Here is a 14,148-nt window from a genome sequence, read left to right as displayed (position 1 = left end):
GTGAGAGAGGGCTGACAACAAATCTAAGGGTCAGTCCAGTTTTGAGCAATGTAGAACTTCTCTTATGGGGAAGCGGCCAGTGTTTGAAATGTCACCATATCGGCTGGAAAAAAGCAAGGCTCATCCTTCAGGAGAGCATGCGGGAGCAGAATCAGTATGTTCTAGAATAAAGACCAGCTACTCAAACATGGATATTGGCATTGGTATTACCATAAAGTGAGGGCTAAGATTGCTTTTTCTCCTATTCTTTGGTTTGTTTTGTTTTGTCTTTTTGACTGAATAGCTTCCCGAGAATTGACTTGATATCACTTAAGTCTTGCAAGTCAGTATACTAGACCAGTGTTTCTTAAACTCCAGCATGCCTTAGAATCATTGTGAGGTTCATTAAGGTGCAGATTACTGGTGCCTTTCCCTAAAGTTTTGTGTGTCAAAGGTCTGATGGGGTGGTGAGGTTTGGGGTGGGGTGGGGAAGGAGTTCTGAGAATTTGCATTTCTAACCAGCTCCCCAGTGATGCTGATGCTGCTGGTCCAGGGACCACACTTTTAGGAACGACCACTCGAGTTAAAGACCACCACACCAGGAACCCTCTAGCCTACTAACTTGACTACTGAGTTACCGAATGGCCTTGGGATAACCTCTCGTGGGACTTGCTTTCCCAAGCTCTCACATGAGAATAAAACTATAACCCTCTGAAGTGGCCAGAACAGATAGTGAGTTTTGAAATAACTAGTAAAAGTGTGGACCTGCTTTGAAGAATTTGAAGTGTTCTTAGGTGTATGTTGCCAAAATGCTTGTCTGTCAAAGGGTGGAGTAAATACACCATTTTATGTGGCTGTGAGCTGTTATTAGGCCCCAACCTAGTCAAGGTACTTGGATGTACAGTATGATACCGAGAAGTGTTTGTTGAGTGAAGGCGGTGGAGTGAAGATTTTGGCAGCTGAATGGTCATTTTATCTGGACCCACCCAGGAGACAAGCTGGGCCCAAGAAACCCACAGTGTTGAGTTGAGCTGCATCACAACGAGGTCACGGTTGAGAAACCTGAGCAGATGGGAAACCCAAGCAGGACGACATCAGAGCAGCAGCTTGAGGTGCCCTGGGCCCCCGCCTCCCCCGCCCAGACCTCGTGCTTTTGCTCACCCTGTTGTCTTCGGGAGTAGGAGGAAGAGGCTTCTTTGAAGCTGAAACAAGAAAAACAGAAAAAGAAGATGAGCCTGAAACCAAATGTGCCCAGCTGGAGATGAACGGCTGGGGGCTTTTCAGAGAAAAGGGGCCCCAAAGAGAACAGCAGGAGGAAAGGATGAGACACGGGGCCTGGGCTTTATCTCTTTCAGCCTGCGTGTTCCTGATCTCGTTTTCCAGGAGACACCAGAGACTTCCAGAAGCCCCTCTTCCTGTACCCCAGGAAAAGCCTAGTGCAGAGGGGTTCCCCGGGTCTCAGTGTATGTCCTTCCCCAGAGGCATGGAGCCTCCACCAAGGCACCTCCACCTGCTCAACCAGGACTTGGAATTGGTGACTCAGGGGCACCATGACTCACTGGCTTCCTGATGCCCCTGCAGGCTTGGAGAGAGGGTGGATAAGGTGAGAGGTCTTCGTGCTGCTTTGTGAGAGGGCTGTTATCTTAAGGCTCTGAGTATTTGTTCTTGCCGATTCCTCCAGACAACACCCCAACACCTCTCTGTGTTTATGTCTTTGTGTCTCCATGTCTCACTTTCTCTGCAGTCTCTTCCTTCTCCCTCCTTTCCCCTCTCTTCTTTCTCTCCCTTTCCCTCTCTCTTTCTTTATCTCTTCATCCATGTCTCTCAGGATTTCTCCTTTAAGGCAGAAGTCCCCAGCCTTTATTGGCACTAGAGATTTGTTTTGTGGAAGACAATTTTTCCATGAATCCAGGGGGTGGGGTGGCGGAAGGGGTGGCTTCCGGATGATTCAACTTCATTATATTTATTTTGCATTGTATTTCTATTATTATTACATCAGCTCCACCTCAGATCATCAGGCATTAGATCTCAGAGGTTAGGAACCCCTGGTTTAAGGTACTAAAAAGGCCCAGTGTGGAATCAGTGGACTGAAGCTGTGTGTCTGTGTGGTTATGGGGGATGGAGTGCCTAGGCTTGTGCGTGGTTCAGACTTCTTGAACAGTTAGAGATAAGCGGGAGGGTGGGTGGCATCAACAGGTGGTGAGCATGGTATCTCTGCAGGGGGTTGACTTGGAACTGGGCAGCCGTGTCTGGGATGTGGCGAGAAGAGATTCATACATTGACACTGGAGCCCAGACTCTGTGCTGACACCTTAATCAAGGGCTGCTGCTGCTGCTGCTGCTGCTACTAAGTCGCTTCAGTCGTGTCCGACTCTGTGCGACCCCAGAGATGGCAGCCCACCAGGCTCCCCCGTCCCTGGGATTCTCCAGGCAAGAACACTGGAGTGGGTTGCCATTTCCTTCTCAAATGCATGAAAGTGAAACATGTAAGTGAAGTTGCTCAGTCGTGTCCAACCCTTAGCGACCCCATGGACTGCAGCCTACCAGGCTCCTCCATCCATGGGATTCACCAGGCAAGAGTACTGGAGTGGGTTGCCATTGCCTTCTCCATAATCAAGGGCAGGCTGGGGTATTAGGTGTGCAATTAACTTAGAAAAAGGAAACATACGTACATAATGGGAAACATGCTTCCATTACAGCACTCCACTTGGTGCCAAGAGCCAGTTACCTTAACCCCAGCTCCACCACATACAAGCTGGGCGGTCTTGAGCACTTTCCAGCCCTGAATATCGGTGCTTGATCTCTTCTTCCTCTGGCCTTGCTCTTACCTTTCTTCCTCCCTCTCTGTGTGAAGTTTGTATGTGGTAAAACTTGTACGTGGGGTTAGTTCTGGCTACATGAGTGGACGCTGCTGTTGGTTGAGTATTTGCTAAGTTGCTTCAGTCATGTCCTACTCTGTTGTGACCCCTCTGCCTATGGGATTCTCCAGAAGAATACTGGACTGAGTAGCCATTCCCTCCTCCAGGGGATTTTCCTGACCCAGCAATCAAACCTGCATCTCCTTCATCTCTTTCATTGCAGGCAGATTCTTTATCCACTGAGTCACCTGGGAAGCCTGAGGGTTGACATAACAGAGCCCATTTTAAATTCAGTGACCTCTGTTACTTCCCAGGCAGACACACACATACTGTCTCAGCTTCAGATTCTTTTGTCCACAAAAAGAATGACTAGCAGACACGGTTACCATTTACAGAGAGCCCACCAAGTGCCAGAAGCTGTGCTAAGAGCTTTCCCCAACCCCACTGAACCTCCCAACAACCCCAGAAAGTAACTAATTATCATCATTCCTACTTTATAGATGAGAAAACTGGCTAAAAGACTCAGAAAGTTAAGTAACAAATATGAAATCACAGAGCAAGGATACTGAGGGGCTGGAACTCACACCAGCTGTTTTTTTTTTTTTTTTTTAAATCCCAAAGCCCTGTCCTCTTAGGCCCTCATTGTATTTGTGCCCAACACTGGGAATTCTACAAGCCTTGCTTCTTGAAAACTGCTCTCAAGTGTGTCAAAGCTATGGTGCATGAGATTAGTTAAACCAAACCAGAAGAAGGGAGAATAAGAACCGACTCAGATGAGGAGATGGCAGTAGGTCCTGCAAAAGCAGGACCATCAGCAGAGTGACTGTGCAGTGGTTAGACCCTGGCTTCATTTGGGGAGGAGCTTAGCATGACCAGCCCTGTCCTGGTGAGCCATTCAGATGTTCCTCACACCTCTATCATGTGTGTGCCACCCAGTGGAGGGAAATACTGTGTCCCTAGGAATAACCACTACACGCATGGAGAAAACTGCACAATGGAAACAGATTCAAAGGATTTCAGAATTGGAAAGGGGTTTAGAGAATATTTCATCTTAAGACCCCTAAAATTTCCCCTTCCATTTTAGTGATGAGGACATCACGGTCCTCGTTAGCCAAGTGACACATCCAAGGGCCTACAGCAAGGTTCCGACAGGAATTTGGAGACAGCTTTGACTTTGGAAAGAGCTTTCAGTCATTGGCAAGCCCATGCCATCCTGTCCTTGTGGTTGATTCCACCCACATAAAACATATTTCTTTTTCATTAGATATTGGCTTTCGTGTGGTCCACAGAGCTAATGTAGGGAATCACTGACCTCTAAAACTAGGCAAATACTTTTCTGGGTCAAGGGACTGGTAACTCTGAACTTTCTCTCCCAAGGTGGAGGGTGAGAAGTAGTGGTTTTTAAAGTGGCACTAAAAGGGGCTGCAACTCAGGAAGCCGCAGAAAACCCAGCCACGTGTTACATTTAGCACATCCGCCTTGGGCTGTCAATCTGAGGTACTGGGTTTTAGTGCAAAAAAGAAACTGACAGATGAGAAAAGTTAAGTAGGGTAAGAGAGGCTGAGAGGAAAGGGCGATGGAAGAAAACAATCCATAGGATCCGTCGTTCCTAGTCAACCGTGTCTCCGCAGCGCGCTTCCTCACTGTGTAACCTCGAGGGTGCTGAAGTGCTCGAGCCTCCTCTTTCTTCAGCATCACACCATCTACCCTAGATGGTTGTGAGAAGTGGGAGTATTATGTATGTAAGTGTGCATCAGAGTGGAGTTGCCCTTCACCAGGGGCTCTGGGCCCAAAGTCATTGTGCATGCATGCTCAGTCACTCAGTCACGTCCAGCTCTTTGTGACCCGCCAGGCTCCTCTGTCCATGGGATCTTCCAGGCAGGAATGCTGGAGTGGGCTGCTATTCCCGTCTTCATGGGATCTTCCCGACCCAGGGACTGAACCCGCATCTCCTGCATTGGTAAGCGGATTCTTTACCACTGAGCTATCTGGGACGTGCCCCCTCCAAATTCATTACATAAATTAAAAATGATTCAAATGCCAATCCCTAGGACCTAAGTCTTTGACTTCAAAGGCCAAAGAACAGGATCTTTTGTTTCCACTTTGCATTTAGGCTGAGGCCTCCTTCTCTCTGAGACTGTGGAGTTCAAGGGCAAGTAAGTAGAGGTGGGGAGAAACCACATTGTAAAATAAGCAGATTTTGGTTTTATTTTCTTCCCCCTCCAAGTGTGTAGAGTTCAACTTGTGTTATAAACACATGTGTGATATGATGCCACTCTAATAGATAATATTGTGTATCTCTATATATCTATAGGCTATCTCTACAACTTCAGATTTAAGTAGACCGTGCCTTTCAAATTTCCTAACTTGAGGGTATAGCAATGCTTCTCAAACTTAACCATGCACCCAGATAGTGTTAAAATACAAATTCTGATCCAACAGACCTACGAGGGGCCCTAGAATTTGCATTCTAATCAGCTTCCAGGCGCTGATGATGCTGCTGGTCTAAGAACCACACTTTGAGTAGCAAGGAGTTATAAAGACATCAGCCTCAAGATGTAGGCTTCCCCAGTGGCTCAGTGACAAAATATCTGCCTGCCAATGCAGGTTAGTAGGAGACACAGGTTTGATCCCTGGGTCAGGAAGATCCCCTGGAGAAGGAAATGGCAACCACCTCCAGTATCCTTGCCTGGAAAATCCCAAGGACAGAGGAGCCTGGTGGGCTATAGTCCTTGGGGTTGCGAAGAGTTGGACATGTCTGAGTACACACACACACTCGAGATGAAAAACCACAAACATACTGGTGTTAGAGGCAGATGACTATCTTCTGAAAATTTTGAAAATGTGAAATTTTGTATTCAATCCTGGACACCCCTGGTGATGGGAAGCAAAGAACATTTCCTTTCTACTAGCAGAGCGGTCAGTCATTATACAAAGAAGAAAGGGAATTCATAATTGCTCACCATTTTTGGTGGGATCATACTGGGCACAGCCCACTGCAAGCTTCTCCATCTGAGCACAGCACCGCCATCTCCCATCCATCCAGAAATTAGGGTGATACTTGGGCACCAAACTGTTGTTATTCCTGGTTTCTGAAAGGAGTTGGCACCAGCAGAAGAGTTATTTCCAGGTCAGTCACTCAAGAGCCACCAACTTTACAATTCCTTGAGACTTGACCCTGCTGTGTGAACTTGCATGAGTATTACCTAGAGTAGTCAGAAAAAATGGTCTTTTTTCCTGGGCACACAGAAGCATGTATATTGAATTTAGGCATCAGCAGATCTGGATTCTTATCCAGCTGTGCCTTTGGTTAGTTGTGTGTCTTTGGGTCGAGCAAAATCCTCATTTGATTCCCAGTTCCCACTGTGCCATGGGATTGATAGATGGGGTCTCTGGGCCCCACAAAAATGCCTTAGGAACTCAGGGAAGACTGAGTGGGTGTGATTCTCACCACTCTATCTCTCCCATCTCTACCCATAGCAACTTTGCTTTTATCCTTTCTAGATTTGGGGCTTTAAAGTTAAATTTTGGTACAGGAGAAGAGAGGCTTTCCTGATTGGGGGGGGGGAAAAAAAAAGTATAAAAAACTGACAGGTTATCTCAAATGCCTCTTTCAGCTCTAACATCCTGTGAGTAAAATCCCTTCACTGAGGGAGAGCGGCCAGTGAGAGTAGTTGGGGCCCTTTTGATTACTTTGTATGTTAGTGTTTGTTTTGTGCCTGTGAATGTTAAACTTGAGAGCCCTTCTCAATTTATCTGGCACTTTCCATTTGAGACTCACAACAATCTTGGAAGAAGATAAGACTTGTATATTTATTCTCATTTTTCAGAGAAGGGCATCTTTGGTCCCATGATTTCAGATGGCTTGCCTACCGTCAGTCTCTGTAGCTACTTAGATTAATATTTGAACGTATTTTTTCTTGAAAAGCCGGGCCTTCAGGCTAAATGGCAATGATAGTAACACAGACTAAATGCTTTCTTTGGGTATGATTCCAAGTGTCTGCCACATCCTAGCATCACTGACTCAATGGACATGAATTTGAGCAAACTCCAGGAGATACTGGAGGACAGAGGAAGCTGGCGAGGTGCAGTCCATGGGGTTGCAAAGGGTTGGAGACAACTTAGCAACTGGACAACAACAACAAACTCTTTTAATTCTCACAATAACCTTATGACTATCTGTTGCTAGTCAGGTAAGGAAATGGAGATACTGAAAAGTCAAGGAATTTGCCCAAGGTCACACGCTAATTATTGGCAGAGCTAGAGCTTTTTCCTTAGCAGCCTGGTTCCACATCTCCTGTATGTAAATACTGTGCTGGTTCTGATTATGCTGTCGAGAAGGTGAGCCCTAAGAAGTACCCTTACAATGATCTGAAAACCTTTAAGACTAGTTGACATTTGTTGGGTGCTGACTATGGACCTGGTCAGTTTCCAGGAGACTTACTCTTAGCAGCTCTGGAGGCAGGTCCTTTTTTTAAAAAAAAATATTAAAGTATAGCTGACTTACAATATTAGTTTCAGATACACAACACAGTGATTCAACATTTTTATGAATTGTACAGACTCATGTATGTACAGATTACGTACACACAAACTTATTATAAAATAGTGACTATATTCCTTGTGCTGTACATTACATTTCTGTGACTTACTTCTTTTATGACTGGTATTTTGTACCTTTTCATCCCCTTCATCTATTTTGCCCCTCCTCCCACCCCTCTCTCCTTTGGAAACTGCTAGTTTGCTCTCGGTGTCTGTGAGTCTGTTTCTGTTTTGTGATATTCATTTGTTTTATGTTTTAGATTACTCATGTAAATGAGAACATACAGGATTTTCCTTTCCCGGACTTATTTTACTTTGCATAATACAGGGAAGGAGAAACTATTATTATTATTCCCTCCTCCTCTCCTTGTTGAAAATAGATGGGGAAACTGAAGCACAGAGCAGTTGAGTTGCTTGAACACACATGGCTAGTGAGTGGCAGAGCCAGGATTCAAGCCCAGGTGCTCTAGCTTGAGGGCCCATGCTCTTGTTCTTCATTCAATACAAGGAGTCAGTAGACATTTTCTGAATGGGCCCAATAGTAAATAGTTTGGTTTTGCTTACCAGGAAACACAACGGATACATTGTGGAGGTACTTACATAACCCTTTAAAATAGAACCATTAAAAAATATTAAAAACATCCTTATCTAAGAGCCTTACAAAAACAGGTGCCTAGCAGGATTTGCCTGATCCTGCGCAGTACTGGTTATTGCCCAAGCTGAAACTTTGGGAGTCCCCACCAACACCAAAAGGAAGAAATATTTGACCATCAGCTGCTCTTTATTTGATCACGGAACTCAAGCATTCTTGCGGACTAGAGGTCTCGGAGATTCGGTCGCACAGGAGGTTCATTACCTTCTTTGAGGGCCAGCACCCAGCGCTGCCGGCTCTCCCGGTCTGGAGCAAACACATACAGGAGGTAGTTGTCATGAACAACCTGGAGACGCACAGAGAGTTCAGGGTGAGCAGCGAAATCAGAGCTGAATGGCTGACAGCAGCCCCTCTGGGTTACTGCGTTGAGAGTGGGGTCTCAGGCTGTTGTCAAAAAGGCAAACATCTGGGTGGTCTGGGGACTAGTGCCCTTTTTATCTAGATGTCTGAATGCTGTGCAGATAAGCCATCACTACATTAAAACAGCTAGAGAAAAGAGTTCCCCACTTAACTAGGCAGCCTATTTCTCACATTAATTTTTCAATAATTAAAAAATTCTGGCATATTGGTGCACTGGGATGACCCAGAGAGATGCTATGGGGAGAGTGGTGGGACGGGGGTTCAGGGTTGGGAACTCATGTACACCTGAGGCAGATTCATGTCAATGTATGGCAAAACCAATACAGTATTGTAAAGTAAAAAAAAAAAAAAAAAGAATCATTGTGGATGTATGGCAAAACCAATACAATATTGTGAAGTAATTAGCCTCCAATTAAAATAAATAAATTTATATTTAAAAAATAAATTAAAAAAAGAAGAGTAAGATATTAGATGATAAATATATAACTAAGATTTCTTTAAACTTATTTTGAAACAAGTGATTCAGGAATTTCCAAAGATAGTACAGAGTTCCTATATACTTTTCATGCACATTTCTTCAATGACAGTATCTTAACGTAACAGAATACGTCTTTAAAACCAGGAAATTGACATTGGTCCAGTACTATTAACTATACAACAGATCTTTGGATTTCACCAGGTTGTTTTTTCATGCATGCATTAGTAATTGGAATTTCAATGATGGGAAAAATACGTGTTACTCCTTTTACTTTCAGTACTAAAAATTCCAACTTGTGGAGGTCACTTTTCTAGTAGGAAAAAAGTTCTTTCCTATGCCACATTGAAAATGAAATATTAACTCCTCAGATTGACAAACATGAATGGTACCCCAGGATGTGCAAGAAGATATCCACTCTTTCAGAACCATAAATATCAAGAGTGGCAACAAGATTTAGACAATGGCATGACCTAAAGACTAAAGATACGCTCCATCAGCTCTGTGCAATAGAACTCTCTGCAGTGATGGAAATTTAAAATCTTGGCTGTCCAATAAATTAGCCACTAGCCCGTGGCTATTGAAGATGTGAAATGTTTATTCATTCACTGTGGCTTAGTGTGACTCAGAGTTTACTAATGTTGTGCAATTTGAATTAATTTACATTTAAATGTAAGCATTCACCTGTGGCTACTGGCTACTGTATTGGACAGCACAACTCCAGATAATTCTCAGATTATAAAATCTGAGTCTTTTTATTCTAGAGCTTCCAATCAATTTATAACCAAGGAATGTAATCTATTGTCCGAAATTATAAGTAAACTGTGCTTGCAGAATGTTAGACTTGGGGCTCTTGATTATTTTTTTTCTTCCCCCTAGAAATAGAGTAATTAGGACTTTCCTTGAGGTAAGGAAGACATGAGGGAAAGGGAAATAAGGGATGACAACTTTTTCAAAATTTTGTAATTAATCTTTGTTGAATGAATGTGTCGTTGAAAGAACACAGCAGATTTCTTCTGGGCATGGTCTAAGTCATCTCTGTGCCACCTTCTCATTCAGTGACTGAGCGTTTCAATCATCATCCAAGGAATGGAGAACTAGACCACGGGCCTGATGGACTTACCTGAAATGGATATTTATAGTGACATGGGATGATAATGTCACTTTTCACAATCTCGACACATTTGATTCGGGAGAGTTCGATGGAACCCTTCAAAGTGCGCTTTTTCTGTGGGGAGGAAAAACACATTCCATTTGAGAAAGAAGGAAGACAATATTTTTGTCCAGGTGGCTTCTAGAAATCCATTACTAGATAAGATCCATCCTTCTTGGCCCTTGGTGCCTTAAAAGGACACTGAAGCAGACTCCTGGGAGAACATGTTATTTGAATCATCTTGATGAAGTGACGGACCTCCGTTCATTGAGCTGCTGGGTCTTATATCTCAGTGAACTTGTGACAGATAGGAGCATTTGCAGAACTTTTGGCTAGAATAGGTAGTGCAGACCCCACATGTGCCAGTTTTTTCTGTTTTGTGCCTATCCATGGCCTTATTGGAGAAGGCAATGGCACCCGACTCCAGCACTCTTGCCTGGAAAATCCCATGGACAGAGGAGTCTGGTGGGTTGTAGTCCATGGGGTTGCGAAGAGTCAGACATGACTGAGTGACTTCACTTTCACTTTCACTTTCATGCATTGGAGAAGGAAGTGGCAACCCACTCCAGTGTTCTAGCCTGGAGAATTCCAGGGACAGGGGAGCCTGGTGGGCTGCTGTCTATGGGGTTGCACAGAGTCGGACACGACTGAAATGACTTAGCAGCAGCAGCAGCATGGCCTTATTAGCATAGCAAGTGAGCTCAGGCCTTACCTGCTTGGTGACAAATACTTTTAATGGCACCTTTCTTTTCTACATCTGCCTTTTCTGGGTCCCTTGGTTATCCACGGTCCCACAATGGCACCCCTGTAGGACATTCCTGACTCTGCTCTGTTACTATCTCATCCAGTTATACTGGCCCCAGGTTTCATCTCCTTGGAAGCTTACTGGATGTATTCCTTGATAACTAATTCACATAATGGTCTTTGTGGCTTGTAACAATCTTGCGTGTTACCAATTTCTAAAGGTCCTTGTCCTTGGATCCCAGGAGATGTTAGATTGGTAGACCAGCAGGCTCCATGGAAGGCTAGTTAGGGGAAAGCTCCTGGAGAGCAGGAGCCCTTCACAGGTGCCTGGAATTAGGCTTCTGTTGAGAATAGAGTTTAGTTTAGCTATGGAACAAGTGGCAAAACACTTCATTATAGCTTATCCTTAAGAAAGAGGTATCATGAATAGTGGTGAATTGGGCACAAGATTGGAAAGGGCTAGGAACAAAGTCAGGCTCTGCCTCCAACCATCTCTGTGACCTTGGGACATGCATCAAACTTTCCTGAACTTCAGTTTCCACATCTGAGAAGTGAAGATAACTATGCCTACCCTTGAAGTAATGATTGCAGACTAAAATAGGAACAGGTTAGCTAATTACCTGGCTTATGATGGATGCTCTCAATAAAGGATACCCTCCCAGTGAAAGAGGCTAAAGAAATCCTAACTATGGCAAAAGAGCGGTGATATATGAGGGCACTTACTGGGTATTTAGGGGAGCTGGGACACCATCAGATTCTCCAGAAATGAGCTCAAACTTTACTTACCACTTTTTGGTACCAAGCTTGGTGACTAGCCTTTGCTTTAGTAGCTGAGGCACAGAACTGAGATGAAAAAAGTCAAGGTGTGAGAAGCACCCCCTATCAAATACAGGGAAGTTTTATGGAGTTTCTTTCTAAAAAGTTTTCTTTCTGGAAACTTTATTTTTGAAAGTACAAAATCTACCCATGTAGATTGTAACAAATAAAGCAATATGGAGGCATGTGATAAAATTATTTCTAGTGTCTTAGCATTCTACCCTTCTCCACAACTCTGAGGTAGCCAAGGTTAACCATTTGGAATGTATATGTCTTTCCCACACATATTTATGGAATATAAATAAACAAAAATGACATCTCCTCTACATAGTGGTCTTCAATGTGCTTTAGTAATCTCAGGATGTATTAAGAGATCAGTCTTCCCTTAAAAACTTTTGAAAACATATGCCCCTTGGAGCCAAGCTATCTTCTCAAACTTCCCAAACTTTGGAGTCTTCCACAGCTAAATACATGTCCTGATCCTGCCCATAATTATAGTCTTCAGAATGGTTAATCTGTTTTCAAAAGCAGAAGAGCACAAGAGAGCTGCCTTTTCAACAACCATCTGCAGCTACAGGTGGTAAACAGGGAGTCTGAGCTTTGAGGTTATCTTGGTTTTTAACCTCTTTGGGGTTATTTCCTTAGTAGTTTACATAGCGAAATGCAACAGGAGGCTCATGGCCGTAACATGACAACTCTGTCTACAGACATTTTGCTCCCTGGAAGCTACTGAGCCCTGGATTTCTGAGGGCAGAGACCAGGACATCAGTTACAGTATCCCTCAAGTCTGTCACGGTGGCTAGTCCACAACAGGTGCACAATTAGGATGATACAAACAAAGGGTGCCATGTTGGAACACAGCTTAAACAGTCTCAATCAGACTTAAGGCTCATGCGTTTAGCTATTCAGGAATATTTCTTGCCAGCTCTGAACCAGGGCTATTCTTAGTGCAGGAAGCAGAGAGATGAAAAGAGAAGACTTTCTCATGGAGCTCTAGTCTAGTCAGGAAGGTGGACAATATAAAGTGTTCTACGGAGAATAGGATAGGCTGATATGATCATTTGGTAGTTACACAGGCCTTACCGGAGAGAGGGCATTTGAAAAGAGACCAGAAAATCGAAAAGGGGGCCAGATGTGAGAAGATATAGGAGACTGAGTGCAAAGTAGAATAAACAGCAAGAGCAAAAAGCCCTGGGGTAGAAACCTTCTGGATAAGTTTGAGTTGTTAATAGCCTGGGATCATCATAGTCAAGGCATCAAGTAGGCATAAATAATAACTGGAGTGATAAATTGGGATCCAAATTCTATGTGAAGTTCTAAAGCAGCGTTAACCCTCAGAAACATAGTGAGAGCTACATAGGGAATTTAAAATTTTCTATTAGTCACACTAAAAACTAGCAAAAAGAAAACGTATAATTAATTTTAAGAACACAGTGCTTTGTTTAACCCCGTGTTTCTAAGTATTATCATTTCTACACATCACTGACATAAAAAATTGAGACCCGTCACATTTAAGGACTAAGTCTTTGAAATCATATATTTCACAAGACATCTCAATTTGGATTCTTCACACAAGTGATCAGTTGCCACACATGCCTGGAAGCTACCTTATTGGGCAGTGTGGCTTCAAGATTTCCAAGGAAGATTTCTCCAAACTCAGATGATCTCTTTGACTTCTTAATGTTTGCTGAGTTCCAACATAGATATTCAGAGACTGTCAGGTGAGCCTTCTGTTGAAATGGATGTCATGTTCTGTCATCAAAGCTCAGTCTCATTCCCAAAGGAATGATCAGGCTCCCCCGTCACAGTCTCTCCTGCTTGGTCAGTCTCTCCAATTCCTGAGGCCTCCTCAGATCTGCTAAGTGGTAAACAGCAGGGTAATCTGTGCCTTCCCTGAGCCGGGCACAGGGGACAGCCAGTCAGCAAGCTAACCACCACTTCATCTCTGGGAAATGGTGATGGCCTGTAATCATCCCAAACAACTGTGCTATTTCTGAAAAATGCCAGCCTAAAACCTTCCAAGGAAACCACACAAAAGCCACCAGAGAAAGAGAGACACCAAGTAAAACAGGCACCCCTCTGGGTGAAAGATCACAGAACTTCACTTGACCTTGTCTCTTTTCTTGGCCACGTTCAAAGCTGTCTTCCTATTCCAGAGTTTCATCCCAGACATCTGACATGTATCAAACACTATCCAAGAAGATGTTTGATGCCCGCGTAGTTGTACAAAGTCGAGCTGGTGCAAATGTCTCTGATATCTTCTTTCTTTTAATATTAATATATGAAATGGAATTTTGGATTGTGACTTTCTTTCAAAGAGAGGCAGGAAAAACAAAAGATTTGGGGAGCATTTCCTATACTTCAGGCACTCAAAGGGCATCTTATTTGGCCATGATCTTATGATTCCCCCATTTTTTAGGTAAGGACATTGAGGTTCAGAGGGGCCAAGTCTCTTTATAAGTGAGCATACAAATTCAATTCTATGGTTCCCCCATTTTTTAGGTGAGGATGTTGAGGTTCAGAGGGGCCAAGTCTCTTTATAAGTGAGCATACAAACTCAATTCTATGAC

At 43.8% G+C, this 14,148-nt stretch overlaps 1 protein-coding gene across 1 annotated transcript in view; it reads right to left on the bottom strand.

The window, feature by feature from the left end:
- Positions 1-14,148, bottom strand: part of ITK (IL2 inducible T cell kinase) — a 61,380-nt gene that overhangs the window by 30,568 nt on the left and 16,664 nt on the right. The window contains exons 2-5 of the mRNA XM_068980207.1: positions 9,989-10,093; positions 8,235-8,316; positions 5,800-5,928; positions 1,141-1,181 (exon numbers count right to left, since the gene is read on the bottom strand). Coding sequence (XP_068836308.1) covers positions 1,141-1,181; positions 5,800-5,928; positions 8,235-8,316; positions 9,989-10,093 — 357 coding nt within the window. The remainder of the gene's footprint in view (positions 1-1,140; positions 1,182-5,799; positions 5,929-8,234; positions 8,317-9,988; positions 10,094-14,148) is intronic.

This window comes from Capricornis sumatraensis, chromosome 9 (genome assembly GCF_032405125.1).
Source record: "Capricornis sumatraensis isolate serow.1 chromosome 9, serow.2, whole genome shotgun sequence".
NCBI classification, from domain to species: domain Eukaryota; kingdom Metazoa; phylum Chordata; class Mammalia; order Artiodactyla; family Bovidae; genus Capricornis; species Capricornis sumatraensis.
The sequence above is the reverse complement of the archived record's forward strand: the minus strand, read 5'-3'. Positions and strand labels throughout refer to the sequence as shown.